Below are 26,722 nucleotides of genomic sequence, written 5' to 3'. Positions count from 1 at the left end.
TACTGGTCATTATTTTAGATTGCTGGGACAAAGACTCAGGCATGTAGCCTATCTTTCCTTCATAAATTTGATTTCAAGTAGACCAAAAACTTGATTGAGGAAAGTTTTTTTTTACAATTCTATCCAGTAGATCTCTAATAAAATAATGGCTCTGTTCAGTGATTAGCAAAGGATGTTAAAACCTTCCTGTGAAAGCTTCACGGGGAATTCATAGTGGAGCAAGCAGGCCGACACCCCCTGAACGCACTGATCATCCCAGTGTCACTGAAAACATGAGCCGGCCGTGCGCTTCATGACGAGATGCAATGGCAACATAGCCCCGCCTCTGAAGTGGTCCTATCCTCCCGCCAAAAATTGTCCAAGAATCTAATTAAGTATCTCCATTAAACTTTTTGTTCACCAAAAATACCAAGCATAAAGGAAGAATTTAATGGTAGATGATACACACAGAAGCAATCGGCCAAATCTGGAGTGTGGGTTAGTCAATAAGACCAATGAACTGGTTTCTCCTGCAAAAGAATGATGTGAGGGAGGAAAAGAAAAAGAGGGTGAATTGGTAGAAGAAAATGACATAAGAAACATACAACCAAAACAATTTTTTAAATATTTCCATTTCAGCACTTTTTATCAGTTCATTTTACCAGAAAGGCCATTTGGGGGATCTAGTCCACCAACTGAAGGTTTCTTCGGAAGGAATTAGCCAAAGAACATATATGCATAACGCATAGACACAGACAACAGTGTGCCAATGGCCAGAGGGAAGGGAAGTGGGGGCTGGGTGGAGGGAGGTAAATGGGGGGAGGGTTGGGAACATCTATAATAATGTCAACAATAAAAATAAAGGAAAAAAAAACAGAAGTCTAACTAACTTTTCAGAGGTAACCAGTGTGCGTCTCTTCATAATTCTCTCTTTCTTCACTTTAGTCTTTGAAAATAGAAATAGTGTGCAAGCCCTATTATAAATGTGTTTGAATTTGCTTAATGCATTAAATGTTTTTCTTTATAAATTAAGTACAATTTATAAATCTATCTGCATCTTTTGTTAATTTTTTTTATTTTAATCATTGTTCAAGTACAGTTTTCTCCCTTTTACTCCCATTCCAGCCCACTCACCCAACCCTCCCTTCCCCCCCCATTACCCCTCACCCCTAGTTTTTGTCCATGTGTCCTTTAAATTTGTTCCTGTAAACCCTTCCCATTCTCCCCTGAAATTCCCTCTTCTCTCCCCTCTGGTCACTGTCAGCCTGTCCTCTATTTCAGTGTCTTTGGTTATATTTTGCTTGTTTCTTTGTTTTGTTGTTAGGATCCTGTTAAAGGTGATATCATGTGGTATTTGTCTTTCACTGCCTGGCTTATTTCGCTTAGCATAATGCTTTCCAGCTCCATCCAAGCTGTTGCAAAGGGTAGGAGCTCCTTCTTTCTTTCTGCTGCATAGAATTCCATTGTGTAAATGTACCACAGTTTTTTGACCCATTCATTTACTGATGGGCATCTAGGTTGCTTCCAGCACCTAGCTATTGTAAATTGTGCTGCTATGAACATCGGGGTGCAAAGTTTCATTTGTATTGGTGTTTTAGTGTTCTTAGGAAATCTATCTGTATCTTAATTAAGGAAATTTAATGTTGTTTTTCATTGCAGCTAACTTATTAATAAACTGAGTCATACTTTTGCCAAGTAAAAGACCTTTGCTGCACTTAAGTTTTCATTTGTATGTAGTGAATTTTCTCAAGGGACAACACAATTATACCATTACCCCCAAAATGTCAATCTGCCACTGAAGATTCCTGTGTCTGCCAACAGCACAAGTCATTGAAATTTGTCATAACATCATTCAACCTATTTTATTTAGCCCTTTTATAAGGACATCATGAAAATTAAAGTAATAGCATTTATAAAATCTATCAAGCAGTTTTTTCTACATGGCTACTCTTCTTATACTTTACCCTACTCTTCTGGGGCAAAAAAATATATATTGAGTTATATTTGAATATTTTTTCCTCCTTTCATGTAGAATTCTTTTTTCAAAGAATTTAGGGAACATAAAAATCCCCACACTTATGTATTACCTAAGTCTATCCACTATAACTGTTTATTTGCCTATAACTAGGAGACCATTTTTCTCTAGTGTTTTATTTTCAGAGAAGAAAAATTGTGGAATTTCAGAAAACCAAAGAAAGTTTTATTTTCCTAAACTTTACTATTTGTAGATAGGCATCTTTGATGTTTTTGTTTGAAATAAATGGATGTGTATTGTTTTTTTAAAGACAGTTCTCAGTCAGACCTGAAAAGCAGTTGACACTACACTCACTTTATGCCCAGATGGTTTCTTCAGCCTTTATTTCATTGCCACCAGAAGAGGACTCCAGCTTCATTAAGAATGTCTAGAATTGTGCTTTTAGGAAAAGAAAGAGGAAGCACTACTAACTTGCCATCATTACTACTTAATTTTGTATTGCAGATTATTAATGTCTTTAATTCTATGGTTTCCTAAATAAAAACTTAATTCTCTTATTGTGGTAAACTACAGTCAACATGAAATCTACCACTTAACTACTTTCCAGTGCCTGGCTCAGAGGCACTAACCCCACTCACGTGGCTATGGCGCCATCACCACTGTCCACCACCAGCCCGCTTTCCCTGCCCCCAGCTGAAACCACACCCCCACCGAATACTGACTCTCCAGTGGCTCTTCCCCCACTCCCTGGGAACCACTCTTCTATTTCCCATCTCTATGAATCTGAAAAAGCTTGTTTCTAAGAGTAATGGTTTGATATCCGATTCGTATAAAAAGAGCCGAGGTCAGAGTTAAAGCACACCTGCCCTCTGGGATACAAAAGAGCTGTGTGGTGCTTTAGGGTCATTATTTATAGATAAAGCAATAGTGTGCTGTCACTGGTGCCACCTACTCACTATGTCCCATGACATTTGTTATAGGCAGAGAATTTTTTGTGGGTCTTTCCAAAAGGACAAATCAACGGGGTGCTGAAATCTTGGCTGATACTTTTAAGGTAAGTGAAAGATAATGTATGCCTGGCACGGAGTCATGAATAAATATTCATAGACCCACTGAGTCCTTAAGTCATGAGTAATGGTATTTATATGTCACCAGCTTTGCAAACTAATTCCAAACGTTTGTATGTTTGTTAGATGTTTTAGAAGCTATCGCATTCAGGTTTCTCAATACGTAGGCTTTATTGGGCTACCACAGCTGCAAGAAAGTTATCATTGACATCTGTTTTCTCCCAGTGTATGAGCATATAACCACAGAAGTTCAGGGCACAATCAGTGACAAAAATAAATCTGGAGACTCAATTGACTTTAACCTAAAATGTGGATTTTTCAGATTGGAATCAAGGATCACCCTTGATCCTATCTGTAGGATCTTTGTTGCCTACTATGTGCTGGCAACTGTGCTAGGTATTGCACATACTGGTACATCCTCTCAAGTTCCCTTCACTCTACTGATCACTAACAGGTTGGCTTAGGAAGGGATAGAACCCCCAGAAAGCTCTCTTCCCCATGAAGATGGGAGGCCCTAGTTTGCACAGGATATTTAAACACATCCTTTCAGAAGAGCCCACTCCATAGCTCAATGATCACACATCTGGAAGACAGCTCTGCACTTTCTTCTTAGAAGCAGTTTCATTTACCTGGCAATACCAAAACCTACAAATCCCACTTTTCCTTCCAGACATGCAGGCCCCTGGCAGCCTCTAGAGGGGCAAGCATGACTCAGGCAGGTTTGAATATGTTTTAGAAGGATTCTGCAATGCCAAACTACTTGTTTCTATTATTTGCATAGGACTATGCGGTCTCCACAGTCCCAGTTACTGATGCTTTGCACTTGAAGAGTTTCTGCAGCATGGCTGGGCCTAACCTAATTGCAATTGGATCCAGTGAACCTGCGCAGAAGGCCCTCAAGGTAAATGCAAAAACTAGGTACCTTCTAAGTGCAGCGGGTGATATCTGCCCCATGGTTTCCCTGATTCTGTCTGCCGGGTGGGTGGGGAGAGAATGGGCTGGCACTTGAGCTTTCTCTGAGAGACACTGTCAGGACTCCTCATTCATCCAGCACCAAGAACACCAAAGTGAGGTACCATTCCTACAAAAACCAACAAGCTTCCTAGAAAGGCCATGATTCGGAAAAATAAACATCAAACTCATCACAGTTGTTCCCCCTGGGGAAAGGAGGCTGCCTTCAGTGGGTCTCCTTGTAATGTTCTTCTTATGTCAAGTAGTTGGTACAATAGGGGGTCTTATCCTTTTGTATATCTGAACTGTTTCATAACAGTGTTTTAGAGCCATGATTCAGAAGTACCTAAAGACTTCAACTTCTTCAACATTCCAAATGTGCATTTGGAATACTTCCGTTTTAGGACAGGAACTTTTCTCATTTCACAGACAAGAATAGGAAAGCCCAGGAAAAATAGGACTTGCCCAGGTCGCACAGCTCAAGCATGAGCGGAAGCCACTGATAATGAAGAAGACCCACCACATTGTGGTGCTGTACAGCCCAAAGACACTTTCCTTCTTTTCTGTAATTAACAATGCCATGAGATGATCTGGACTCAGCATAAGGGCAAATACCGTGTCCGTTTTGCTTACCATTTGTGGTCCTTTGTGCTCAGCCCATAGCAGGACCTTAGTAAACATCTAGTGAATAGATGAATGAAGAAATGAACAAATGAATAAGAGAGGCGTTGTGATCTCCATTTTGCATAGGAGAACTAGATCGAGTGACTCCCCAGATAACAAGGCTAATACTAAATGGTGGGTTGCAACTACCCACCCCTTCCTCTCAGGTGGTCCTTCACAATAATAAACATGACTTACTTACTAAAGGACCAAAGACAGAAACTCCTTTTAGGCCAAGAGAGGAAATCTGTGTGCCCCAAGGTGCACAGTTTATTTCTTTGCCCTTTCAGGTCTTTACTCTTCTACCTCAGGGCTAGACTCGTTACAGTTTGTGTGGGAAGCAATCACTGCATCCCAGTTGCTGTTTTCCCCTCTGCATTATCTGCAATTTCTTTGGCCAGCTCACCTGGCCTTTCTGTCTTCCTATTCTCAAACTGTACATCTGGTTGTATTTCTAGGACTTTTCACAAGTGTTGCTGAACCATCTGACTCAGAAGTTGAATTTGGTGGCTTTTTCTTTGCTTCCTTGTGTTCTGCTTTATCTGGAAGGCTTTGTCCACTTTTAGCATATAAAAAAGATGGTGTCTAAAAAGAGAGAATTTGATGAGTGGTATCACTCATGGGGTTCTAGGAAGATTATTTTTCCGCTCGGGGAACTCTCTGTGGTATCTGCCCATGGCAGCTAGGTTGGTCTGCACATATCTAACATTGATTACAAGGGAAGGAGAGGACTGAAGCTGGCTTATACTGTGCCTTCGTGTGCATTAGCAGGGAGAACCTCCTCTGGTAGACAAATTAGAAAAAGTAGCCCCATCTGCCATTCTGGGTAGACCTGATCCCTGATTCAAATAGTCTGGAGAAACTAACACGTACAAACGAAGAGGTAATCCAATATGGTTAACCAGCACTATACTACATAAAATAGCCCTGTTATTCAGAGGAGAGAAGGGAGCTCCTTGAGGGCTAGGTATTCAGAGAAAGCTTCGTGGAAAAAAAATGGGGCTAGCTGTGGGTCTTCAAGTTCTGGCAGGGTGGGATTCGGTGAGAGAATGTTTCTGGTGGGGACATAGTGTAAACAAAGACTGAGCAAAGGACATACATGAGATGTAAACAAACTAGTCCAACTAATAAAGGGTTTTCCAGTGGGCTCCTGGAAACACAGCAGGATGGGGCAGGTGAAGTTTGAAGAGGTAGGGACTTAAAAGTGTGGAAGAGGATGAATTTACATCCATGAAGCAGTAGTCTGGGTACCCACACAAGGCTCTGAAAAGCAGGGTTTGTATTGCTTCAGAGATGTTGGACCATGATTTCTTTTGAAAGAAAAAAATCAGAGGGGGAAGACCCTGCAGTCAGAAAGGAGAACCAATATGACCTTAAAAAAAAAGGCCAAGACTTTATAGTTCTCTTTCCTGTAGAGCTCATTTGAGTTAGTGTTAATAGTGATGTTCGCTCTATACTTGAAACCTTCTGAGTCAGAAGCTATAAATGATCCTCCCTGACTACAAAGGCATTCTTTGGAGATTGTATTTTCTGTCAGTGAATGTGCTCCCTAAACCATGGGCCCGTGGAGCTGGCAGATGCCCACCTGTCATATTCCTAGCATCAAAAAAGGTCCTCTTACCTTGTAATGAGGGCAGGAGGACAAACGGAACCAACGACTAATGAGATCTGTGTGAGGACCTGTTCTCAGGTCAGAACTAGGTGGGCTGGTGAAAGTCAGATTAGTGAACAGCACTTCTTATTCATTTGAGAACAGCCTGGGCTCCTGTATAAGAACAATCAATGAAATTGACAGTGAGGTAAGTCCTACTACTAATTTGGAGAGGTAAAATCTGATGTAGATAGGCAAGAAGATAAATGCATAGAGACAGATACATCATCTGCAAGTAATGAAAGCATATTGGTTTTACTTTTCCCATTTCACAAGTGAAAATTCTGAGATCTGATTAAATAAAGCATTTTGAATAGAATCTTATGGTTTCAGAGTCAAATTTCCTGGGCCCTGAGTCCCCTCTCTCTAACTGTCCACCCATTCTTTTTCTATTCAAAACCTTTCCTATTATTTTCCCATGGATTTGTTCTACATAATCTTTCCCTTTCCCCTGCTCTCCTCTCTCCAACTATTCCCCTCATCTCATCACCCCATTTGGTTTTGGTTTTGGTTTTGGTTTTGTTTTTTTTTTGGTTTGTATCCAGGATCTGACCTGTCTCAGTAAAGATGTTAGTTTGTTCCCAGATGTCTGTTTCCTCCTTGCAAATCTTGATGTCTCCATCTTACCTCTGTGGAGAAGCCTCCAGCCACTTGGGCATCTCTTTGAAGGGCGAGGCATTTAAACAGAGGTGAATTGTGCCTTCCTGCACCACATACTGAAAGCTTGATTACTTTCCACATCTGTCACCGCTTGCAGAGTACTTGCTTCCTTCAGAGTCTGAAAACCATGTCTTACATATTTATGCAAAGCTGAGAGCCCAAGTGTTTCTTATTGCCTTTAAAATACTTTGTAATGGCTTGCAATTTATGCTTGGCTAATGAAGTGGGTTCTTATTGAGATATCATCATACCTGTCTAAGGTTATAGTAGATTTACTAGTGTATACATCAAATATTTCAATGAAATCATCCATCCAGGAAGACTTTAGCAACTCTGTGCTAAAAAGCCCAGAACACATTTAATACAGGGTACATTTAATACACATTTAACACAGGCTATATTTAATGTAGGGAAAGAAGAAAGGAGGACATATTGTTATTGGATCTTACTGTTGATATTACCAAGGTCCTAGAGGTTAGATTGACTCGCAAATTCCTAAAGATATTTGACATCGATTCTTATCTTAGAAATACTATTATCTAAGCAAAATTAGTCTTTCGAGCAATATGCCTTTTCTATAGTTTTCCTCCCAGACTTTCCATTATTCCCTTCATGACCTTGGGCAACTACCACCTTCACCATCCCTCTGCAGCTATAAAAGAAAATAGTGTACGATTAATTCATGCCCAGGCATACATGTGTCTTGCAGAAGAAATGTTTGCCTTCTCAAGACATGAGAAAACTCCAGTTGCTGCACAGCTGGAACACTGCTCACAAACATAATTTGAGCAAAAGAAGTCAATCTCAAAAAACATATATTCTAATATTTCATTTATTTAAACAAGAGACAAAACTATTCTGTGCTGTTAACTGTCAGAATAGTGGTTACTTGAAGAAGGAAGGAGAAAGTTGTGGTCCAAACGGCCACTTTGTATGTTCTACCTTAACTTTTAAAGCTTAGGGGGGAAAGATACATGTATTAGACTGTTGGAAATGGGCTATGATTAACTTACAGAAATAATTTTCCAGTAGCTAAGGTCCAACTAACTCTCAAACCTCTGCTTCCTCATCTACACGATGCCTGTCTTTGCCAGACTAGCCTGTTTTTATTAAGGTAAAAAAGACTGAAACTTGTACCCCTTGTCTAGAATCTCCCCATTCGCCTCCCCGAGTCCTTGTACACCTTAAATATATACACTTTATAATTGTTAATTATACCTCAATAAAGTCAGAAGGGAAAAATGACACGATAAAAAGTAGATTTGCCCCGCATGCCACCCATTCTTTTTCTAGATTCATTTCCAAATCGACTTTGTTTCCAGGAACCTGGATTAATTACACGCTCTCCGTCACAGGAGGATGGGTTGTAATTCCTGCCCTTGGGAGAGACTCACAGTAATGATTTCTAATTCAATCTCCTTGAAAGCAGTCATCCCTCCAGTAAATTAAGGGCAGGGGTGGGGGTGCGGGTCGGGGTAGAGAAGAAAGGAAGGAAGGACAAAGGGAGGGAGGCAAGGAAGTAAAAAGGGAGGGACTCTTAACTAAAACTTTCCTGAAACTAATCAGATGAAGAAGCTGCTGACCTACCAGGGCTCCCAGGTGGAGTTCAAGGGGCGGTGGTACTGACAGGCTGGGGGGCTGTGCCACCTGCTGGCCAGGCCTTGCGAGGAGCATTCTCACTGGCCCAACCCCATGCTGGAGACCAGTTATTTTCTACTTTTGGCCCTGGCAGTTTAATTTAGTGGCCTTTCTTTCATTAATAATTCTCTTATTTTGTATCACAAGCAATGATTATTTTAAAATGCTTTTCATAGAAATACTAAAAGGACATGGTAAGAAAAGAATTATGGGATCACCACTCCATTTTTTGTCTCTCGGTCAGGTAAATGGAGCTGAAATACAGTAAGTAAAATTCTAACAGACGTCATTTTTAATTAAAATGCTCATAATGCATCTTGGTGGAAGTGTCTTTTAGACTTCTTATCTACTTTCTGAAATAACTAGCCAGCTTTTGTAAGATTCTTTAAATGAGGACATGGGCTGCTTTGCAACTAGTTTAAATTGCACAGTACACGGTGTGTTTTTCTTTTGAATGACTACATAATAGAGGTCACTCAGACAGCGCTTCCTCTCGTTTTGACTCAACTTCAGCATTGGTTTTATGTCCAAAAATGTCCATGTTATTTTATAGGTGGTCATATAAAAAATGAAAATGGAAAAACCCTCAGTGTGTTTTGATTTTGTGTGTTATTTCATTGCCTGGAATTTCCTTTAATGACAACTGGAACGGCAATAGCAAAAGTCGAAAGGTGGAATGTGAGTTAACTGGTATCAACAGGGCGAATGAAATGGAAAAATAAAGACTTTGAATTTTTAGCCGTTGTCGCAGGGAATCGTGCTGCGCAGCCACGGGCTTCCCCGCCTTGGGTCTCCACTGAGAACGGCACACCGCCAGTCCCATTGTGGGTTTAATTTAGTCTCATTATCTGGTTGTCTGTTCCAGTTGTAGTCACCAGACCCACAAAACAATGATTAAAAAAGGAAACTACCATGTCTGAATTTAAAAATTAACATAAAACTAAATAACCTTTGAGTTTGTAACAAGTGTTTATGCTCCTTTTCCTGGCAGCCCTTGCCTTATCTGACACTATTCCCAGAGCTGTCTGCCAGCAGGACTGGGGGGGCCAAAGCAAAATGCTTTGGCATAATAAGGCCATAAATAACCTGAAGCTGTGAGACCAAAACAACCATGCTGAACTTCAGCCCTAGCCTCAAGGCAGGAAGAAGGCAAAATTGGCCAAGTAGGAGAAAGGGAACAATAACGTTATTTTTTCCCTTGAGCTTACAAGAAAAATGTCAGAGGGGGAAAATGGATGAAATTATTTAATTTTTAAAGTGCTGTTTATTTTGTCTGTTATGTGATGGGACACCAAAAAGTATTCGACAGACTCTGGGGTGTTGCAGGAGGAACTCCAGCATCTGTTGGGCAGTTGAGCGAATGGCCTTTAAGGGGCCTTTTGATCTCAGACTCTTGCTTACGAAAGGGAAAGTCTCTAAGCGACCTTAAATTAGTGGTTCCTAAGGAGAGGTGCAGTTTAAAATCACCCAGGGAACTTCCGAAAACACCCTGCCCTGGGGCTCTGTCAGAAAATCCTGATGCCTTGGGTCTAGGGTGGAGCCCAAACAGCCTCATTTTTTAAAAGCTCCACCGGTGATTCTGGTGTGCAGTTTAAGTTGAGAGCCACTGCCTTCAAGGACTCCCACAACTTCCAAAAGCATCTGGCCCAGAATCCCGAGTAGTGTACCCCAAAGAAACTGACCACGGTGCACTATAGGTATGGCAAAAGAAACATCCTAACCTGTAGAGAATTTCTATCAGTTAATTTGAGCCATACTGACAATTGCCAGGAAACAAAATCTCAATGGATTGTGAAAATGCTCCAGAGAATGGCAGTTTTGCATCTTATTTTATGTTAGAAGCAAAGTAGGTGATGTGAGCAGAGTTATGTGAAGTCCATTGGTGGTAGATTAGGGGGCAGGAGAAAGCAAAGCAGGGAAATCTCTGAGATTGGATAAAAAGTAAAACAAAGAAACACATACTTCTTTTACACTGGCAGGTACAAGATAGTTAATAATTAACATTTCCAGAACAGAGAGATGGGACGTGGGGGGAAAGATAACAATGAGGCCTTCCACGGTCTCCTGCTGTGGTGTGGTGGGTGTGTCCTGAGTCTGGAAAAGAAGATGACATTTCACAGGTATGTTGTCTTGAAGAAGACAATAGACAGGCTCATTTAAGGTAGAGATTGACCTTTGTCAAGGAAGGGAGAGGCCTAGTTAGGAGTTTTATGTTCAGGCCATCTTGCGCCGTTACTTTCAGTCTTGAGTTTGTACGGCCACATTCAGCCCCCCCTCCCCCCCAAGCTCCTCAGGTTTAGGATTGGGCCTTGTGTCATCCACAGGTACAAAATAACATATTCCGAGTAGCAGTAAAAGTAAAGAAAGGATCCAAATTAAAGCCATAAAAAGCTAGACACTCCTTACCTTTTTGCAGCTTAGAGTTCAGCATTGCTTAAGCTTAAAATATAATACCTAACTGAGTAATAACTTGGATGCCATCATTCAGTAATTGGGCATGTGAATATTCCTTATTAAAATATTCTTAGTTACCAAAAATTGCTAATGCTATCATTTTCTGAGAACAGGATATTTGCATTTGGCTCAGGTTTCCATATCCCCTTCCCCAACACAAACAGAGAGGAGAGAGAGAAAAATCTAGCATGACCTGATCTTAATGTGTGAAGATCAGTGCCAGAGGAAAAAAAGTGGTTACACAGCATGCTATTACTGATACTAGAGAAGAACTTATTTTTAAAAATAATCACATGTTGATTCTACTAAAGAAGCACAATTGTCTAGAGGGCCAAAATGGCTAAGAGGGCAAAGCAAAGAATTTAGGATCCAAATTCACGGGCTGTCTTTCTGGCTCTGCCTCCAGCTCTCCCTGTGTGACCCCTGCCTCCTGTACTCAGTCTTGTCCTGGAAAAACAAAGTTGAATCAGCCTCACTAGGGAATGAGAGCTTCATTCCTGTCCATTGGAAATTTCATGGCATGCAGTCAAGGTGAAAAGACTGTGTCTTGAACACAAGGGTGAACAAGCACTTGGCAAAAGGCAGCAGCCATTTAATTATAATATAAAGCACCAGTGATAAGGATAGTTCCAAAGTGGGTCCACTGCAGACTCTTGACCACCACGATAGCACCCTCTCAGGGGCCGAGGGTGATGGAAGACATGCTCACTGATCATCACCATGCCTGTCTGAGGACAGACAGCTACAGATGACTCCTACCTAGCTACTTCCATTTTTCTTTGAGGAGGCTTCAATGACATATATAACTATTAAACTGGTTATCTAATACATGACATCATTTTCTAATTCCCACATAAAATTCTGATAGGAAAAAGAGGTAAGGTTTCCGAAACCCTTTATTACTGCCTCTTCAGCAAGAAGACTTTTTAAAAGCAATTGAAAAGAGATCACAGTTGAGCTTGAAGCTTGGGCTGTTTGAGCATGACACATTAATCTTTACTGAGCAGCAACTCCATAAAAGATCTGTCCTAAGAAACAGTCTCTGTCCTCAATGCCCCTTCAGCTTAGCTGGATAAACAGGATGGGACATTAAAAGATAAATAATGTCACAGTGTCAGTGACTACTAAATGGTACAGGATCCTAGTAGAGGATGAGAGTCCTAAGGAGGGAGTGATCACAGAGGCAGGAAGCAAAGGCTGAGTGGACCTGAAGAAGCAGCAAGCCTTAGATGGGCACAGAGGAGGAGAGATCACTGCAAACAGGACAACGAGGAGAACAGCTATTCTATGAGCAAAACACAACAGCTAGCCCTGACCAGTGTGGCTCAGTGGGCTGGACCATCATCCCACACACCAAAAGGCTGTGGTTCGATCCCCAGTCAGGGCACATACAGGAGGCAACGGATCAATGTTTCTCTCTCTGTCCCCATCCCCTTCCTCTCTCTCTAAAAAATCAATAAACATATCCTCAGATGGGGATTAAAAGAAACACGATGGCTAGACATGGGGTGTATGTGGAGAAAGAAAGATATTTAAGGTCTGGATAAGTTGATCCTGGCCCAAAGGTGAAGACATAGGCGTTTTATCTGCAGGCTGTGGGAAGCCACTCAGAGTTTCAGCAGAGGTATAAAGCTTCAGATCCTTCAGAAAGATCTGTTTGGCCTAATGCCTATAATGATTTAACAGGAGAAGGATTAGGAGTGATAAAACTAGTCAGATACAATCACACAGTCCATAAATAAAGGCAAGAAGAATTTGGACTAGGAGAGTAGCTGTGACCATGGAAAGAGCCATGCAAGGTGAGGACTACTTAGAGAAGTAGCAAAACATTGTGACTGATGGCCTTGAGGGGACAAGGGAGAAAAAGGGAGCAGAGCCACACTTTGACAGATTTTTGTAGGACCCTCATTGTATACCAGGCACTATACTAGGCGCTGGGGGACAATGATGAACGAAATGACCTCAGAAATGACTACCACACGGGGTGCCTTTGGTGGAATGTTCAGAAGAGTTCAAACTCTCCCTTTCACCTCATCTCCACAGGAACAAACCGTAGGAAATCAGTGGGCAGAAGGATTTCACTGACCTAGGTTCATATTTTGGGAATTGAGCTATACTCAGACACATCCAGCTGACAGCAGCTCTGGGAGACTTCCACAGGCTAAGCCGTGCGGCACTAACGAGGCTGGCTCCCTCTTCAGTTTCCATTGGCAGCAGTCAGTGGCTCGTCTGCATTCAGAGTCTCTGTCCTTTACCCTTTCCCATTTATTTGTTATTATCTTCATCTACTCACTCTAAGGGCATACCAAAAAGAAAAAATCACTTCAACATTTGCGTGCACTTCATCTCCAGCAGCATCCCGTTGTTTCTTGGTCAAATTGAGTTGGCAAAAGAGCACAAAAAAAGAACAAATCCAGGATGATTTCTGCCTCGTGGGCTGAAATTGCACATCGCAGGACGGCTGGTGTGACACTCTCCACCCTGCCAACACCAGCGCCCAGGATGTTGAAGGGATTAGGAAATGTGTCAGTTGAGCTGGAGGGAGGATGGCTGAGTTTTGGGTTACTGTTTTGCCGCAGAAATCACATGTATTAAATACCTTAGTTGTTGATGAGTATCCCATTGCTTGGCTGAAGGTTAACAAAGGATATGGTAAAGTATAGACACTAAATTAGAAGTGATATTTTAATTGTGAATTATTCTCCAGCCTCTAGGGAAAACATCCACACTACCCAATATGAGATTTGGACCATCCTTAGAAATAATGGCATGCAAGAGAAACAGAGTGGATTTGCCACTACTTCCCTGCAAAACCCTTCCACGAGTATCGCCATACTCAGTAAGCACTTGTTTTCATCTTTCAAAATGTCATATGGATCCAGCAACCTTTAAGAATCTTTGCAAACCTATTTTTTATGTGCTTAGTCACCGGACACTGTGGTTGGGGCACAGTGTTACTCAAACACTATCTGTCTGAAATGTGAAAGTCAGCTTTGGAGACGGGTTGCAACAGCTATCCCCTTTTATCTTCTTCCGAAGTGAGGCCAAGTTCAAAGCTGTGACCACGTATCTAGAGATGACTCATGGCTCAGAGTTTAAAATAAAATTTAGAAGTTATATTAAAGGTGTTAACTCTATTACATTTTGTGCATTTTCTAGTCAACCATTTCTTTTTCATCTATACCTGGGCAAGTGATAAGAGGTTAGCATATAGGTTCGCTACTGGGACTTGTAATATCAGTAGCAGAAATACCTGTGAGGTGTGAAAATCATGTTTATGTAACTTGAAAGTCTAAGTTAGTGGTTTCAAACTTCAGTGTACCCAAGAATAACATAGGGTGCACATTTGAAATGCACATCACATTCCCGGGGTTCAGCATGAGACTCTCTGTGTCGGCAGGGCTGGGACAGAGCCCGGAGCACTGTGTGATTCGGAAGCAGGTGATGCTCCACAGACCGCGCTATGAGACATGCCGGCTCAGTTCCTACACTAGCATTTGAGGGCAGGGGAATAACATTCATTCCCAAAAGTAAATTATGATCTTGAACAGAAAATGCCACCTAATATCATTCAGTCAATAATTTACTCAATAATATCATGTCGAGTAAAATATCTGGCACTTCAAAGAAATAGCTCTTTTTTTTCTTTTTTTTCTTTTTTTTTATTTTAATCATTGTTCAAGTACAGTTTTCTCCCCCCTACTCCCATTCAGAAATAGCTCTTACGTAGAAGAAAACCGTGCAGGACTCTACTAGATTATTGAAATACAAATACTTCTGAAGAGCTAATTATTCTTTAAAATGCTGTGTCTTGTTAGGGAAATGCTTACAAAATAAAAGTTATTTATCATGTGTTCCATCTAGTGCCTTTCTCTCTGTTGATAATATTTGTAAATTAAAATACAGCCTTTCTGCAGTGAATGCTTATTGCTCTAATTCTCATTAGGCACGTACGTCCTCAGACTTGAACAGATAGGTCTGAGTTCCTGCCATGGCTGAGTGGCTTAGTTGGTTGGAACATCAACCTGTTCACCAAAAGGTCATGGGTTTGATTCCCGCTCAGCACACAAATCTAGGTTGCGGGTTTGGTCCCCGGTCACGGAGCATACAGGAGGCAACCACTCAATGTTTCTCTCTCAGATCAATGTTTTCTGTCTGTCTCTCTCTCTGTCCCTTCCTCTGGCTGTCTAAAAAAAAAAAAAATCAATAAAAGCATACCCTGAAGTGAGGATTTTTCTTTAAAAGACAGTGTTCCTTCCTAACTTTGAAGTCCTGTGGCTTGAAAACAAACATGATACTAAATTCTTCAAGCAGGATGAATAGTGGAAGGAGGAAGGAAACCCAGATCTCTCTTCCTGTCAGAAGTTTGCCTGGTCCCATTCCTGAGCTTATTACAGAGAATTTGAGAAGGGCCTTTTGAGAGCAGCCAGAGCTGATGGAAGTCTAACATGGAGGGGCCAGTGTTGACGGCACAGAGGAGTGCGGCCTAAGTGCTGCTGGTTGACAGCTCTTCTCTGCTCTTCACTGAAGGTTGAGCTCTCAGTAAGTGTGTGTTCTAGGAAATTGTATCAGGAGATTTTAGGAGGATGTTCAGAGTTAATGAAATGCTGAGATGCACTGCTAGGAGATCACTCATTCATTTAACATTCAAGCGGCATGATTCAGGACAGGAGAAGGCACAACTGCCTTTCAAATCCAGGCTTCCTAGGTTTCATACCCAGGGCTTCAGGTGGGAATTGAGCCCCTACCACATGCCGAGCACTGCTGCAAAGCACTGCACAAAGTGCTGGTGGCGGGACTCTGCCTCCCTGGAAGCTTTCCTCTAATCATCTGTCCTTCTGGGATGACTTGGATACCTTGACTCAACTGAGTTCAAACAGTATGACAGTTGCCTAAAGGAGCAAAGGTCAAAATATGTACTGTGTTTTTTGGACTGTAAAACACACTTTTCCCCCAAATTTGGGAGGAAAGGGGGGTGCGTCTTATAGTCCAAATGTAGCTTACCTGGCTCACTGTGGCAGGAGGGGGGAGGGGCAGCAGTGGAGTGGGGTCACGGGTTATTAAATATTTTACCAAGTTTTCCTCCTCTAAAACTTAGGTGCATCTTATACTCCTAAAAATATGGTACTGTAAGAATGATGTTAAAAATGTATATACATTACTCTCTGAATCAATTGATGACAGTCAGCTAGCTGCCTTCTCCAACTTCCATTTCCTCTTTCCTTCATTTTGAATTGAACTTTGAGTTTCAAAGGAGCACATTGGCACTTGGAATAAGGTCTACATTTCTCAGCTTCCTCTGTTTTGCTCTCAGTGAGAGCAAATATTGCTCAGTGAAGTGAAAGTAGGAGCACTGGATGTGAAACCCAGGAAGCCTGGAATGAACAGGAGTTGTGCCTTCTCCCCTTCCTGAATCACACTGCTTGAAAAAAAGGACGTGATGGGCGGAGCACCAACAGCTAGTTCATATCAAGAGGACAAGGGCTGTATCCCAGGTACCGCAGAGCAAAAAGCTAGAAGGACCCCGGTCTCCTGATGCCTGTCAAGTCACTGCACTACACTGTGACCTCAAAACTTTCATATGAGAGAAAAACAATGTTTTTAAAGTCTCTGTGGGGGACAGGTAGTTTCTGTAACAGCCAAATGTAGTCTTAATTGATAAAGTCTCTTTATCTCCCCTAGCCATTAACAGGAAACCCAATTCAAGCTGACCAAAACAATGAGGGAGATTTATCGGTCCACGTAGTTCTAAAGTAATGCAGACTTTAGGTTTGATCTGTCTGCTCAGTGATGTCATCAAAGAACCAAATCCATTTGTCTCTCTTCTTTCACAGATGAGCTTCATTATGAAGCTGGCTCCTGTTCAGGGGAGTACAGTGACTGCCAGAAGCTTCTGGCTACATGCTTCCTCACCCACATTCGGGGAGGGGGGCAACAGTCCTTCAGAAAAGTAAGGAAGCTTCTTTCAGATCTCATCCATTCTTTTTAGTCAGACTCTGTCATCTGCCCATTCCCGAACTGCTGGCTCCAAGCCAGGGGTGGACTCCTCCGGAGCGACAGCCCCCTGACCTCCCTGAGGCCCGTGGAGCACCACAGCAAACTCCGGGGCCACTACAGCATGTTTTAAGTGTTCAGAAAGAACGGATGTGCCTGTCAGGTAGCACACACAATTCTGCTATTCGGTTGTGTGGACCCGACTGCTTAATAAATAAAAGTGTTAGATTGTAGGGGGGGGTTGGGGGGGCTTAGTTTATTTGTTTAGGTTGGGGGTTTTTTTGTTTCTTTTTTGTCCATGACTATATTACTGAGACACCACGGGTACTGTGAATCAAGGGAGGATCTTCTGGTCTACAGCCTCAGTCCTGGAGTCAGGACTGAGCTTCTCCCCAATTATGTGGGCTGCACAGAGAGGTGTGGGGATACAGATGAAAATTGGGGTGGTTACTGAGAAACTGTGGAACTGTTGTGAGGGAAGCAGCCACAACGTCCACTAGACCCTTGGAAGAGCTAAACCCTCAATCCCTGTTAGGTGGAGAATTGTCTTTGTTTAGGAAAAGACAGGTCTTCTGGGGCAAAGGTGAGACCCTTGAGGGCTTGGGGTCAGTGGGAGACAGGGCAGCAGAAGAGAAAGCAGAAATGCCCTCTGTCGGCAGCAACAGGAATGTGGAGATAGGAAAAGGGGAGAGAAAGGGGAGTGGGGAGAGGTCTGAACCACGAAGCAGAGTTGTCAAATCTTTGAACACATCAGTGTTTCATGTTCTGTGTTTCTATAACTGCAGTATTCCAGCTGCCAAACTTCAGAAAAGTTTATTATCCTGTGTGAATAGGGGTTTTGGTGGGGTTGGACAGTCAAGGAATGACTGAGGCTCCTGGGTATGTTGGCGTGGTCTGAAAGAAGGATAGCACCTGAAACACAATTGTCTCTAAAGGAACCTAATTCAGTGGGAGCTAGGGCCAGAGACAACATGAGAACATAAACTGTTTCCTTTCCTCCTCCTGCCGTCTATCCCCCAAATGGGTAGAAACTATGGAGAGGGCACGGGGTAGTGGTTCTCAATCTTGTCTACACATTTGAGTTCCCTGGGTGAGGAGAGAGCTTAAAAAGAAATACCAGTGTTTTGCCCCACTCTGGACCAAATAAATAAAAAAAAAGTCTGTAATTGGGGCTCAGAAATGTGTGGTTTTCTTTTTTGAAAGCTCCCCAGATTATTCTAATTCATAGCTAGGGTTGAGAGGCACTGGCCAAGACATCCCATAAATCAAGGAATAGAAGCGCAAGACAATCTTATTTGAACTTTAGGAGAAGAGGGACCCCTTAACTTCGGAGTGAAAGAGGGGGCTAGGGAAGAGCTGATGTTGTTCCTCTGTGTTTCTCTTAAATTCTCTCCACCAAACCAAGACCAATAGAAAAGGCCTGAACTGAGTCATCTGGGATTGGTCCTCATATACAGTTCACTACCTTTTCATGATTTTAGGTAAATCACTTAATTTTTCATCTCTCTGAGCTGCTATAAAAGAGAAGTGGGCAAGATAATTTCCAAATCACTGCCTAGTTCTCAAACATATAATTTTTAGTTTTCTATAAAATGACATCACTTTCCTGGTGCTCAGAGTACTTGATCAACATTCCCTGGATGACACTAACAAAGGCCGCATCCAGTCGGAAACCAAGATTTCGCCTCCCCATTTCAGAAACGTAAAACTCGAATTGCAGAGAGCCCCAGTAACTCTGTGCATAAGAGTAGGTGAGGTGGGGTTGGCTGTTCTTCATTAGCCATGGTTTAGTTGCAGTCACTTACAGGGGATTTTGGTTTCTCGTAAGAAGTATGTGGGGACAACAGCTGTTTCTTAAACACCAGTCTATTTCTCTTCCAATATCTCACTAATTCAGAGGAAGTATAGAAGAGTAAACAGTATCTTTATTGGGAAGCTTAATTTCTTTCTCTTTCTTTTTCTGGCTTTTTCCCCCTATTTCCCGTAGGTATCAACTCTTCTCCTAAAATATGAATGCATTTTGTGGCTTTCTCCTAAAGTCAGTGGTTCTTAACCAGAGGCAGCTCTGTCCCCCAGGGGCATTTGGCAAGTCCAGAAATACTTTTGTCACAACATGGGAGATGGGGGGATAGAGGCTACTGGCGTGGAGCAGGTAGAGACCAGGGATGCTGCTAAGTACCCTGCAAAGCACAGGATGGTCCCCAAAACAAAGGCTTATGTAACCCAAAATATCAATTGTGCTGAGCCTAAGAAACCCCATCCTGAAATATGAAGGAGATCTGTCAACCTTGTTTCACAGAAATTTCCATTTCTGAGCGCATCAGAGTAAGATGCTCTCCCTGATGCTTTCAGGGGTAGCAGTGACTGAGGAAAATCACAGAGCCCCTGCCAGCAAGAGTGTTTTTCAATAGCAGGGAATTATATAACTATATGCAGTCCCAATACTTATTGGATTTTTGTGTAACATATTATTTTCAGGCATTGGAACTATTTAGTATACATGAGGAAAATTTTCATGAATGTGAAGCAATCACAGAGATTGAGGGAGTAACAAAGCCACACGGAACTGCCTGTGTGGGTGCAGAGCCTCCAGAGGCTTTTGTAAGCAGCCTGAGAGAGAAGCAGAGTTTGGGGACTCTGACCGGGAGTCATGTTGCTGTTCGGGCTGCTTCACCACCCCATTCAGTGAAGGGGTAAACAAGTTTTGTTTTGAGTGTGTACATATGGGGAGAAAAGATCTGAAAGACCCATATCAAACTTTTTTTCCCTATGGTTACCCTCAGGGAAAGACAGAAGAGAGAAGAGAAAGATGGGACAGAGTAGTGACTAAAGAGGACTTCCACTTTTTAAATTAGCTTTATCGAAATATAATTTTTATGCAATACAATTTACAAACTTTAAAAAGTACAGTTCAATGAGGTTTGACAAAGGTACCCAGCTGCATTAACTCCAGCAGGAACTTTAACTTTTCATATTTGAATCTTCTACATGAAGCTTATAATTTTGTTTATAATTTGTATTTTTGTTCCTAGTTTAAAAACATGTTTTTAGAAGAACTGTTTGAAATTATATAATCATACCTCACCTCTTTTTGTAACAGCGGCTTACAAAACATCATGAAGTATAGCAAAACAACCACCAGAAATGGAAGGAAGGGATGCTGGAGAGGGGGAAGCGATGATTCGAGTTGCTCATTTCCTTGTTTACCCATGAGACCATCAGACTTTAAGCTTCAATCAGTCCATGTCGAGAGGGAACCCAATCATCTTCTCTTGTATGTTTGAGGGCTTCAACTAATTTAGGCACCTGTTTAGCAAATCCAGTTGCCATCACTCCTTCCTAGGTTCATGGTACCTCACACCGTCAGTGTATTTCATAAACTTGTTGAAGGTTACTCCTCAAATATTGTCTGCCTATAAGGAAGCAAAGGTTACAAAAGCCAAATTTTAAAGCTAGCATTCTCCATGGCATTAACAGAGTGTGGAGGGTGACTTAAAGTAATTTCCTATGTAAGGCCAACTTACACTGAACTCCAGGAACCAAGTATCGTAAAACAACAAAATCTGTGTACTGCGGTGGTTTGCTGAAGCCAGCTTCTGCCAGCTTATAAGGAGCAATTGCCAAATTTTCAGGAATTTTGCCAGCTCATTGTTAAATACAGTCATTATTAAAAATTAAATTATGTGAACTTACAGTTAAATAAATTATATGAAAAAGGTTACAAATATTTAAAGCTCATTATTTCCTAAGTATGTTATATTTTACCATTATCTGTGCTCTTAAGGTTCTTCCCATCTGGTGCATATGTGTGATGGGAACAGCATGTGGTGGTGCACATCTCTTCCCCGCTCCATATTCAAGAATGTTGTGCTGGTAACTTGAATTTGGCCATGGTGGGAATATTTCATCACAGAAATCAGCCAATGCTACAGGACTTTATCATTTTACTGATTGTCTAGACATGATAAACTGATGGAGAAAATTCTAAACCTGCAAATTAAACTTAAAAGTGAGGGATGTGTATAGCCATTACATGGAGGAAAAAAAATAAGGAAATAGTTTTCCAATATTTAAAAACTATTATGTTTTAAAGCAGTCACTCACATCATTGCCAAACAAGGAAAGTTCAAATGTATATCTTCATTGTTCCACTTGTCTCATTGGTATAAAAAATATTAGTCAACAGCAATGTTGAAACTACACTGGTTTGTCCGTTGCCAGAGTAGGTTGGCTTCAGATACACGGGCTCTGAAAACGCACACAAAAAAGCTTTCTGTGAGAATCAGCTGGCAATATAAAATTTATAGTCAAGAATATTGAACATTATATTATCATTTATAAATTGTGTGCTCCCTACCCTTTCTATTTGTAAGATTTATAATAAACTTATGTGGGTATATTATGCTTATATTTTCCCCCACATTTACCAGCCTGGAACTGAGGATCTCAGGGCACCGAACGTGTGCTGAAGACGTTTTTCTTATCCACCTGGGCCGACAGAGCAGTTAGGTAGAGTGATGTAACTGGAGGCCTCTATGATGATTTCCTTCATCTTGTTCCAGAAAAAAAAAAAAAAAAAAAAGAATGGTCTTAACGTGAGTACAGACTGTTCCCTAATCCTTTCACAAATGGCCATGAAGACCAAGAGGAGGATTTTGAATGACTCAATACAAAGCAATCACAATTGAAAAAAAAAAAAAAAAAAAACTTTAAATGCATGCCCTACTGATGAGAGAGCCAAGGAATCATTTGTTCATGCAGAGAACAAGCATCCATAGTGAACAAGGCAGGTCCTGGGCATCACTGTGAGGGTGGTTGGCCATTTCTCCTCTCTCACCTTGGAGCCTGCCCCTCCGCTGCTCAAGAGACAATAATGCATTGTCACCCACTGTCTCTTTCCATTCCCAGTGAATTTGCTCCTCTTTCATCTCCTTAAAGGACATAATAGCTAGCTTTGAGGAAGCTGACCCATGTAGTCCAGCAGCAAACTCAGGTGGCTTCAGAAACCAGGTCTTCTCTGAAATTATATGCAAACTCTAGGTCCTGGCCAGGGTAGCTCAGTTGGTTAGAGCATTGTCCTAACACACCAAGGTTGAGGGTTTAATCTCCAGTCAGGGCACCTACACAAATCAGGTAATGAAAACATAAATAAGTGGAATGACAAATCTCTCTTTCTCTCCTCTCTCTCTCATTAATTAATTAAATGCAAACTTTAAAAAAATGTGTGTATGTTAAATAAATTGTATGTATAGGAAAAATTAGCCCACAGGCTGCTAGTTCATGAGCCCAGAGTCTAGTCTCTCAAGGGATATTAGCAACGTGGTAATTTGGGGTGACATGAAGAGGCGGGCATTTGGAGGCTGATGTACCTAGACATCAAATTCGGGATTTACTGCCTTAACGTGTGACCTTGAACAAATAACTGAATTTCTCTGGACCTGAGCTTTCTCATCTGTAAGAATAGATTGTTTTGAGGAATGAATGAAAAATAAGTGAACCATCAATAAATAAAAAATAGCTCAATAAGTGCTGCAGGTATTTCTTGCTATTTAATGCCCCCAGGAGACCTGAAAGATCGCCAAGCCCCCAATACCCAGAATTAATGTTTGATGATGACATTCAGTGTTCTAAACTTAGTATGCAGTTATCTGGGGAAACATAACCAGGATATGGCTTCTATAGACGAGTAAGGAGCTGTGCACTGTACTTACATACAAAACATAAGAATAAGGCTGTGGGTGAGTTGCTTCTGCCACAGTGCTCGTCTTAGAGAATACATGGGCAGGGGTTTGAAGGGAGTGTAGGATCCCAGATTTCACATTTTGGAAGGGTTGCTTTGGCCTGAATTTCTCTCTTCTCCTTCCCTGAAAGTGGAAACTTGGGGCGATGGCTCACTCACCCAGAGAGCCTCCCCTGTTCCTCCTGCCCACGCCCCTCCCCAGAATGCTCAGAGTGGTTCTCTAACAGTGTGGGAGGTTCTCCCAGCCTTGCACAGAAACCATTGTGTTTGAGGGTCCCTTCCAGAAATAGTTCGTGGGAACTCTGGCTGTAATTTCAATGACAGAAATCTTCCCTCCACACGCTCAATGGATTGTGTGTCTGAGCAAAAGCAGCAGTTCCAAATATGAGAGAGAATTTGTGGAGACGACTGCTAGCTCCGAAGGGAATATCTGCCATTGAAAGTATGCCCAGATTTAACCAATGAGAACCAAATGACATCATTCTTAGAATACATACAGCCCATCAATTCAAATAGGATGTTTAAAAGACAACCTCTCTCAAATTCTGCTCATTTTGACCTGATTCACAGGACTAGGAAAAATGAAAACATGATATCAATTCTAAAATTTTATCCATAGCTACATTGACTCAGCCTTAAAAGGACTGCCCAGGCTTGATGCCTACTCTGTTGTCAGGCTCTCAATAAATCCTTGATGGATGAATAAATAAATGAATAAATAATTTTAGATACCCGGTAGCAGTGTGCTTGAGCATCATATATTATATATCTCAATACAATCTATAATCTGTTGGTTTTAATATTGGCTCGGTTTTGATATGCTGAGACGGAGGCATATGTATATTTCATAGAAAGGTCAATTGTGAGCAAGCCAAAAATGTGCTCTGGATTTCTCTGAAGACCTTCTATGTACCTTTATTTCAGTATTTGACCAGTAAGTCCTGAATTGTTCTGTGAAACAACATAGTACAAGATTTTTTTAAAATAATCTATGTAATACAAAGAAACCATGAGTAACAAACAAGTGGGGAACGGAGCTGCCTTCCAGTCCTTTGGATGAGAAAATTCCCAGAAATGTTGGAACTGCCGGAAATGCCTGGTTGTGAATGCAACCAGCTCTGTAAATCCTCTTGGGCGGAGAGCCAGACATTTCCCACTCTGCTTTGTGACAGCTCCACTCTGGGGAGCAAGGCCGGTTCCTCCAAACCACCAGCTGTGCAACAGACCACGACGTGGCCAAGATGATACTCACAGCCATTTCCTCTCTATTGCGTGCCTTCTTTGTTAAGGAGGCGCCTATGATAGAAGTGAGGTTTGCTTTCTTCTTCCTACTAGCATACCCTTCACATGATCATCCTGTCTTAAAGTACAGATTGTCTCCTGAAGGCAGAGCCTGTGACTGTCCTACCTTTCCCAACTTCTACCACAATGGGTCCTATCCCAAAGCGGAACCTCCATAAAGAACTGTTGAATTGAACCAAATAATAATTATATCTAATCCCAATAGTAATTACATGGAAAAATTTCTTGGGGGAAATGGCACGAGTCAGGAAAGGCATTTAAAGCAGCATCTAGCCCTGGCCAGGTAGCTCAGTTGATTTGGAACATCATCCTAGTACACCAGGGTTACAGGTTCTATCCCCAATCAGGGCACGTGGAAGAGTCAGCCAATGAATACATGAATGGGTGGAACAAGAAATCAACGTTCCTCTTCACTTCTCAGATCCTCCCCAAAGCCCTCTGTCTCCTATGGATTATCCACAGTCTGGGGCACCTGGGGAGTTTGTATTGCTGTGGAGATTTTAGGGCTTTCTCCTTTCGGTTCTGTCCTGGGGCACAGTGTGAAGCCCAAAGTACAGTCCCTGTGGTTAAAAGAACCCTTTACATAGATGTCTGGGGCAATATGCCACCTTCACCCTTTTTTAGGACAAAATGTTGGAACACAGAACTAAACAGCCCAACAGCACATTCTCAGAATATTTGAAATGGTGCTCGTCTTTTAACAAAGGTTTCTGTGCATCCACAAAGCAGAAACAAAGCCCGTTCCTCCACCTTGCCCAGCTCTTCTTGGGGATCCTGAGCTCTTTGAGGTGACGCCCTGCCAGGTGGGCCGGTGAACACATCCTGCCAGTGCCCACTTGAACACGACAGGGGAAAGGTGTCGGAGATGTACAGTCTCATGAATCTTTTTCTGTGCCTTTGTTCCCCACTGAACAGCCAGCGCTCTGCGTTGTGCATATAAATATACCTTTTGAACCCAGCTATAAGTAAGTGGCAAGCTGTTTTATTCAGACAGTACCACGTAAGAGAAAGGAAAATAATCATTCTGACAGGAAAACAGAAACCTGTTCTTTGTCCCAAGAGATAGAAATTCTTTGTGTTTAAAACAAACACCTTTAAGTGGTGATGGAAGGAGAACTGACTTGGGGTAGTCAACACACAATACAACACACAGACAACGTGTTGTTATAGAAATGCACACCTAAAACCTATATAATTTTATCAACCAATGTCACACCCCAATAAATTCAATACGAAGGTAAAATAAATAAATAAAATAAACACCTTTAGCTTTTTCATGAAAAACAGGATTTTTTCTTTATTATCTATCGTTACCACTTCCTAAATCCTTTTCACATAGAAAGGCTATGCCTGACAGAGCTTTTGTGTTTTTTATCTCCACAGTCAAGCAAAAGCACTCACTGTTCCAAATGGGGCCTGTTCTATTATTAAAAGTCATTTCTTCTGCCATATTTTCTAACCTGTCTTAAAACGATAACCCTGGGGCCTTGATAAATTAATTGAAAAACTTCTAAGGTGGCTTTAGTGGTTTTGTTAAGACATTTATTTTAAGAGTAACTCTCAGTAGAATTTATCAGTGAATTACTTTATGTATGCCCAGAACTAAATTATTTCCCCACCAAGGATATTATAATTCTTCACAGTAATGAAAAAAATTAAATTATCCTGAAACAATGCCAGGTTGAGTGTGTGCCAGTCCTGGCAGCCATGTGAATGAATGAATGAATGGTGCCCACAGTGGCCTGTCCTCAGTGCTCCTGCTCGGAAGCCTATGGCTTCTATAATGGAGTCAGCCCATCTCATCTTTATTCTTTTCTTTTCCTGCTGCCTTCTATTTTCCCAGCGTTACTGTCTTTTCCAAGGAACCTGCCTTCTCATGATGTGCCTGAATTAGGACAGATTCCATTTTGTCACTTTTGCTTCCAGTGATGTCTTGGGCTTAATTTGCTCTAGGACCCACTTGTTCATCTTTCTGGTGGTCCAGGGTATCCGTAAAGCTTTCCTCCCATGCTGTAGTTTGAAAGATTCCTGGCCTTATGTCAGTAATTTTAGGAATGCTCCCACTAGAAGATATAAATTGTATCTTTACAGCTCAGAAAATAGAAAAACACTACAGAGTGATGAAAAGCAGCAATTAGAATGTCAAATAAATGCCCTTAACTGAAGAACAGCCAACACATAGGACCTGGGGAGAGGGGCGGGATTGTTCACTCAAGGAAGTGAGGGTGGCCCTGGCCAGGCGGCTCCGTTAGTTGGAGCATCATCCCATAAACCAAAAGGTTGAGGGTTCCACCCCCTGTAAGGGCACACACCTATGTTGGGGGTTCAGTCCCTTGTTGGGGTGCATACGGGAAGCAACCGATTGTTGTTTCCCTCTCACATCCATGTCTCTGTTCTTTCTCTCTCCCTCTCCCCTTCCCCCTCCCTTCCCTCCCCCTTCTCTCTCCTCTCTCTAAATCAGTAAAAAACATATCCTCAGGGGAGTATTAAAAAATAGATGGAGGTGAGGGTGAGTGATGGGAGGGAGTATGGAGAGAGCTAGAGCCCAAGTAAGTAAAGCACACCAGGGAAAGGAAACTTACAGTTTCCGTTACTCCAAAAAAACTAGGCACTTTCTGAGGTGGGCACAACCTTGGAATTTTAGTTAG

The 26,722-nt window shown here is 41.8% G+C and overlaps 1 protein-coding gene across 3 annotated transcripts in view; it reads left to right on the top strand.

The window, feature by feature from the left end:
- DDAH1 (dimethylarginine dimethylaminohydrolase 1) overlaps positions 1 to 26,722 on the top strand; it is a 140,403-nt gene that overhangs the window by 103,286 nt on the left and 10,395 nt on the right. For all 3 annotated transcript variants that reach the window (XM_028513695.2, XM_036026368.1, XM_036026367.1), the window contains 2 exons: positions 2,935 to 3,008; positions 3,803 to 3,922. In XM_028513695.2, the coding sequence (XP_028369496.1) occupies positions 2,935 to 3,008; positions 3,803 to 3,922 (194 nt within the window). The remainder of the gene's footprint in view (positions 1 to 2,934; positions 3,009 to 3,802; positions 3,923 to 26,722) is intronic.

The sequence above is a fragment of the Phyllostomus discolor genome, chromosome 5 (genome assembly GCF_004126475.2).
Source record: "Phyllostomus discolor isolate MPI-MPIP mPhyDis1 chromosome 5, mPhyDis1.pri.v3, whole genome shotgun sequence".
Classification (NCBI taxonomy): Eukaryota; Metazoa; Chordata; class Mammalia; order Chiroptera; family Phyllostomidae; genus Phyllostomus; species Phyllostomus discolor.
The sequence above is the reverse complement of the archived record's forward strand: the minus strand, read 5'-3'. Positions and strand labels throughout refer to the sequence as shown.